Source organism: Clytia hemisphaerica, unplaced genomic scaffold, assembly GCF_902728285.1.
Source record: "Clytia hemisphaerica strain Z4C2 unplaced genomic scaffold, Clytia hemisphaerica genome assembly, whole genome shotgun sequence".
Lineage (NCBI taxonomy): Eukaryota > Metazoa > Cnidaria > Hydrozoa > Leptothecata > Clytiidae > Clytia > Clytia hemisphaerica.
Genome location: NW_027103841.1, coordinates 126,631 through 133,231, shown reverse-complemented (window position 1 = coordinate 133,231; position 6,601 = coordinate 126,631). Strand labels below are relative to the sequence as shown.

General features: G+C 33.5%; 1 protein-coding gene and 1 long non-coding RNA gene across 2 annotated transcripts; both read left to right on the top strand.

Moving 5' to 3' along the window:
- Window positions 1–2,799, top strand: LOC136807498 (recQ-like DNA helicase blm-1). Its single transcript, XM_067064082.1, has 3 exons — window positions 1–21; window positions 1,454–1,596; window positions 1,809–2,799. Exons 1-3 carry the CDS (start codon window positions 1–3, stop codon window positions 2,797–2,799), a joined length of 1,155 nt encoding a protein of 384 aa, XP_066920183.1.
- Window positions 2,800–4,520: 1,721 nt separating this feature from the next.
- LOC136807510 (uncharacterized) lies at window positions 4,521–5,857 on the top strand. Its single transcript, XR_010846684.1, has 3 exons — window positions 4,521–4,726; window positions 5,098–5,240; window positions 5,499–5,857. It is a non-coding gene; the product is annotated as an uncharacterized lncRNA (long non-coding RNA).
- Window positions 5,858–6,601: the final 744 nt, after the last annotated feature.

Below are 6,601 nucleotides of genomic sequence, written 5' to 3'. Positions count from 1 at the left end.
ATGTCGGTTGATGAAAACTTCGTATTTAAAATACGTCAGAAAATTAGTTCTTTTTTTTACACTTTCCTCTTCTGATAGTATTTCTTTTCGGAAGGTTTGATGAAATTTTTCTTTTTATATAAATTTACCAGCAAAATATTTTTTCTTTTCGTGAATTTTCGTCGTCTAGCAGAAGTATTTTTCGTACACCAAATAAATAGTTTAGTCATTCCAACAAAAAAAATCAAAAAATCAATTCTTCCTGTACAATATCGAATTTAGAAAGCTTTCCTATGCAAGAGCTTCGATGAAAACCTATTCCTTTAACAAATATTTTATCAGAAAGTTAGTTCTTTTCGTACACTTTCTTGTTCTGATAGTTCTTCTTTTTGGAAGGTTTGAAGAAATTTTTCTTTTTATATAAATTTACCAGCAGAATATCTTTTCTTTCCGTGAATTTCCAACGTCTGATAGTAGTTCTTTTCGGAAAATCATAAAATAATATAGTCTTTCCATTAAAGTGTATCAGAAAATTAATCCTTTCCCTGCAATTTCGAGACCGAAAAGATATCCTTTTCGTAAATTGAAAAGAAACAGGTATTCTTTCCAGTACTTTTCGAGACAGAAAATGATAACTTTTCGGTTACAGAAAAGAATGGAAATATATTCTTTTCGGAAAGCTTCAAAAGGATACTTTTCGTCCTTATCGTGCACTCGAAAAGAAATCCTTTACGGTGCACGTAAATACGAAGAAATAAATCCTTTTCACCGTCTATCGGACAGTCGGAAAGATCATTTTTCATGCAGTGCTATTGTCGGGTGTTTTTGCAAATTTAGAAATTTCAGCACCCGACAAAACACCGGACAGCACCCGACTGTCGGGTGCACCGGCAGGGTCATACCAGAACATTACTAATCATTTTATTAACACAAATTGAAAAATTTTGTGTTAATAAAAACCCCCTTAATTAAAACCAGTCGTGGTGTCCTTGAAAAAGTCAGTGTGTCAGTCTAGCAGTCAACATGAAAAAACAAATGCAAACCAAATTATGGTATTTTATGAAATTGCTTTTGCAATGACTAAGAAAAGATTAAAAATAACATTTATATAATAACTCTGTAATTTTGTTTACTCTCCAAAAACAAGCAACCACATCAAATATATAGAAAGTTAAAGAGAATAAAATTAGTGAATTTAAAATTTATCAGAAAATTTCATTAATGTGTATAATTACAACCGTACCGTAAGTTGGTCTAATATCGACATACCTCGTCTAATTCCGACACCCTTTTTTAGAGACAGGAATAATATGAAAGCTTGAATCACTGATTGAAAAAGAATAACTCCTCTCTGACCATTTTAAAAAGCAAAGAAAAACACTTTCAACCTTTCTATCAATTTCAGCTGATAAAAAGGGTGTCGGAATTAGAGGCGGGATGTGGACATTAGACCAAGTTACGGTATCTATTTCAGGATGTTGTCAATGGTATCTATCCCATTATTTTTTGTTCACCTGAATCTGTCACTGGCGATGGTGCTTTCAGGAAAGTTGTCAAGCTAGCATCAAAAAGCATAGTTGCAGTTGCAGTTGATGAAGGCCATTGTATTCAAAAATGGTAATTTATAAATTCTAAAGTTCTATTAGTATGTAGTGCAAGCATTGAAAAAAGACTCCTCGTTTTGCTTGTTAGGGAGAATTAGCTCTTGCCTAATAGCGCTAACCTTTAGTAATAACTGACCAATTTTTAAGTTTAGAATTTATGTTTACTTATTATAAATGTTTTTTTGTAGTACTGTTAAAAATAATCTCATACTGATTGATTTATAGGGGAACAGCTGATGAAAAGTCTGAGGCTTTCAGAGAGAGTTTTAGTAAGCTGGTTGAGTTAAAGTCAATACTTCCCTCAGAAACTCCATTTATTGCATTAACTGCAACAGCTACCAACGCTACAGTATCCTTCATCGAAACCAACCTTGGTATGACAGATCCGTCTAGATACATTGCAGTACCACATAAAAGTAACATTAAATACTTTGTTGTTAAGACCTCGACTAGAGACCCTGATGAAAATTTTGGGCATATCATTGAAGAATTAAGACAGAAAAAATACAAAGCACCAAGAGGTATCATTTTTTGTAGACTGACTGATCATGTTACAGCTATTTTTGGGGCTTTCAAAAGAGCATTAAAATCAGATTTCCCAGATTATACAGTGAGACCGTTTGCCATGTTTCATTGCTATACCCAAGAAGAAATTCAGAAATTTATTATTCAATCTTTTTCGGATCCAGAAGGCAGTGTAAGAGTTTTGATTGCTACAATAGCATTTGGCATGGGGGTAGATTGCAAAGACCTCAATATTGCTCTCCATTACGGCCCACCTTCAGCAACAGAAGACTATTTTCAGGAGACAGGAAGAGCAGGCAGGAATGGCAAACCAAGTTACGCTTGTATAATCAACTACCCTAAATGTCTTGGTTCTAAGAAGTTGAAACCTGAAATGAAAGAATATGTTAGAAATAAACTGATTTGCCGCAGAAAAATGCTATTGAAACAATTTGATGTAAATAGTCATGATATTCCAGCTAAAGAATGTTGCGATATCTGTGAATCTGAAGTGGAGGAAGGCTCGTCAAAAGTTCCAACATATATTCAGCCTTTTATTTTATCAGCACAGCAGGAAAATGAAGAAACAGAATCTGAATCTGAAAATGAAGAGTGTGAAGATTTTGACAATGTGGATAAGTATAGATGCAGAACAGGAAGCCTATCATCACAAGATAAAGAGAAAGAAGATGGTGGTGATGATGATGATTAAGAACTTAAGAGATGAATGAAACAGGTTACTCTTGCAATACATTTGAGTTCAAATTTTTAAGATTGTGTTCTTGTTAAAATTTTTAAATTTTGACAAATTGATAGTTTATAAAACCTTATCAGTTAAAATATAGGTATTGTGATATAATATATACAAAATATAGGAGGTAAGTTCGGAATAGTTCATCAATAGTGCTTTTTACTTACAATTTAAAAAGCAAATTAACAAAATCCTTCAGCTTGCTATAATGTAAAATCAAATTTGTTTTAATTTGCTAAATTTTGATTCTTAGTTTTCTAGGAAAGTCTTGTTTGCTTGTAAATGCTACAATACAAAAGTAAAAAACAAAAGTTAATCACATAAATACAAAAAATACTTTAAGAATTTAAACAGTGTAACATATATAATTAGTTATTATTCAGTAGAAAGTGCATGTAAATGTCAGCCAAAATGACAGATTATGTCTTTTTGATTGTTACTGTCTTATGTTGGTAAAGATCCATTAGCTGAAACTGGGCCAGTTTCTTTTTTGCCCATTTTTCAATCTTTTCAGTATTGAGCTTTGAGAGATAGTTTTTTGGAATCGAGGGAAAATGTGTAAATCCTCTTCCATTCTCCGGAGTGAAAAGCCTTTCAGTTACAAACATAGCTGCAAGCTCCTTTACATCATCACTCCAGTCAGGAGGGGTATGTTTACCACTTTCTTTCTTGTGACCACTTTCTATATCAAAATTCTCAATTATCTTTTCCATTGGGCCATATGATTTACTTGCACGATCAATAGCATCTGCGGTGACTTTGCCTCTGAAGGACTTGATCTCTTCCTTCACGTATTTATTTCTGTGTTCCAGTTCACGGTCGAGTTCGACATTTGAGTCTGGGCGCCCTTTTGTGTTAGTGAAGCGATTCCATTTTAGCTCATGAGCCATACCTGGTGGGAGCAAGAAATTGAGCTGTGCAAGCAGTTGCAGCGTTTGGTAGCCATATTTGTCTCGACCATCCAATTTGTAGTAAACTAGAAGATTTTTATAGAGCCGACAGATCCTCTCTCCGTCACCTCTTTTTCTCGCATCTACAAAATCTTTGGCAAGATAGCAAAGCTTTAAGGCATTGATTGAATAATTGAATTTACTATCAATGTTGCTATCCTTTTTCAGATGTTTTTCCTTCTTCTTGTGATCCACGAGTTTTCGAAGTTTAGTGTACCTGAAATTATTAAAAGATAAATTTGTCAATTGATTACATTTGAAGTAAAAAAGAACCAAGAATCAGATCTAGGATGTTACATTTTTTATACAGAACAGTCTTCATGTAAATAAAAAATAGAAATAATTGCTTTTTTTATGCATGTTTTCATTGTAATTCTTCATTAGAACACAGCTATCAGTTAGGCATCAGAAAAATATATTGAAACTAGTATTCCATCACTTTTTAATAATTAGAAAGTTTTCTTACTTTTTGTCACATTCACTACAGTCGAAAGTAAGTGACTTGTTTGCTTCCTTGTCCGGAAATGCGAAATCTACAATTTGATCTATTACTTTGTTGAAATTCTCCTCAGTGTGGTCATCTTTTTTGAAACTAAATTCAGAAAAGAATATTTTAATATATCTTTTTCTCTGGGATTGAAAAGAACGTATTATTTTGAATAAATTCGATTTTAGCATGTTTTTCCATCTTACACATTTCGAATTCATTTTATTCAGTTTTATTACAGAAAAAGAGAAATAAAAACAGAAGAATTCAAAAAATATTTACGATTTTATGGTATTGAATGCTGCAATGACAAGTGCTTTAGAATATTTGAATACCAATTCTTCTGATGCGTTAACGTCTTTCATTGGTGATCCTGGCACAGATCTGGCGTTCAGAAACGTTCTAGCTTGGGACAATGTACCAATATCTCCAGCAGACTCGATGTTATAAAGTAAGTGCCAAATTACCTTTGAAAAGAGAAATTTTAAATATGGATTATAGCTTGTTATTTTACAAGTCAACCCAATATTATGTTATAGTCAGATATATACTCATTTAATTACAAAATGTTTATATACCCTGATATACCTCTAGAAAATTCCCATACAAATGGAAATCAGCAAGGGCAGGTATCAGTCCTTCCATGCGATGCTCTGGTGTCCTACTGTCCGAAACAGCACATTGCACATTCTGGCTTCTAAAAAACAAATTGATACAAAATATATATCTTATATAGAATTGTGCTAGCAGAGTGTGTATAAAGGGTAAACCAAGCTCGTCACCCACAGGCTTTTAAAGTAATTATTTTTTACCTCTCAACAGTCAACAAGTCACCAACTGCAAATATTCTGGTCAATGACGATGTTCCATTTCCAGGGACATATTGGTGCAAATGCTTCATGATCATGTATATGCCTCGATTGGTGTTTTCGTTTTCTTGGATGATACCAACTGAAGTCTAAATGGTAAGGAGTAAAATTGAGACTCTAATCTGATAAATATAGTCTATATAATCTGAGTGTAAGTTGGTGTTTGTCATATCCAATTATAATTGATTCTGAACGTCTGACCCTCCTTGATGCATGATTTTCGTATTTTTATTAGTACCTGTTTTCTTGTATCGTTTATCTTTAATACCGTTTTGTAAACATTGAAAAGTTGAAATTAATAAACATGCTTTCAAACAGCTTCTAACATACTATTTCTGATTTCTTTTTAACCAGTTCATCATATGCGTGCGAAATATACGTTGGAACAAATTTCTTCATCCAACTTAGACCAGGGATGTTTTTGATCAGGTCTCTCGCCATCAAGATCTTGAACTCTTTACGAAGTTGGATATCGTCTTTCTCTGATGGAAAGCATAACGTAATGTCTGGTGCTGGGTTGTCGTCAGTGGTTAAATGTTTGAGAGCGTCTGGAATCGGAATGCGACATTTAACCTTTGGTTGAAAATGAAGAAAAAACAATTTTATCAGATAAAAATAGTAAAAAGTAATTATATCAAAAACTATTATAAATTAATGAATTATGAAACTTTCTGCAACACCGACTTCTAATTTATGAATTTTAAACCCAATACATATTTGGACTTACAGCAATAGCATGACACAAATGCAAATCCTGATTTGATTTTGATGTTGTATAATGTCTACGTTTTAGCATTATATCAACGTTGTCATCCACCAACATGAATCTGCCATTGAGACATTCAATTATTGATAGGTCGTTTCTGTACAAGGAAAGCTCTAGCATTTTTTTGTCAAGTTCGCCTTCTGGTTCATCAATTTCTTGTTGTTCATCAGGTTCATCATCCGAAAGCATCCACCGAAGGAGGACTTCAAAATATCTGTTCTGAAGGCACGTTCCAGCTGGATATGGCGGTCTGTTCTTACCGAACTAAAGAAAAAAGTCTGCTGGAAAAAAGTGGTCTGTTCTACTGAAGATTGGGACCAGCTGGAAAAATATGGTCTGTTCTACTGAAGATTGGGACCAGCTGGAAAAATATGATCTGTTCTACTGAAGATTGGGACCAGCTGGAAAAATATGATCTGTTCTTATGAAAAAATAGTCTGATATCTTATATTTATAAATAACGTGTCTAAGAATTTCCTATCTGTTCTGAGGGAATTTAAAAAAAGTCCTGAATGTGGTTGCCTGGAGTGGCAGCTGAAAATTCTCCATCTGTTCTACAAAACATCTGGAAATTGTGGATCTGTTCGAACTGTTAGCTGGAAATTAAGTTTCTGTTCTTAAAAGTCCTTCAATGTCAAGCTGGAATTTACCGATCTGTTCTTATAAGATTTTGTCAGCCCTGGTAGATAAG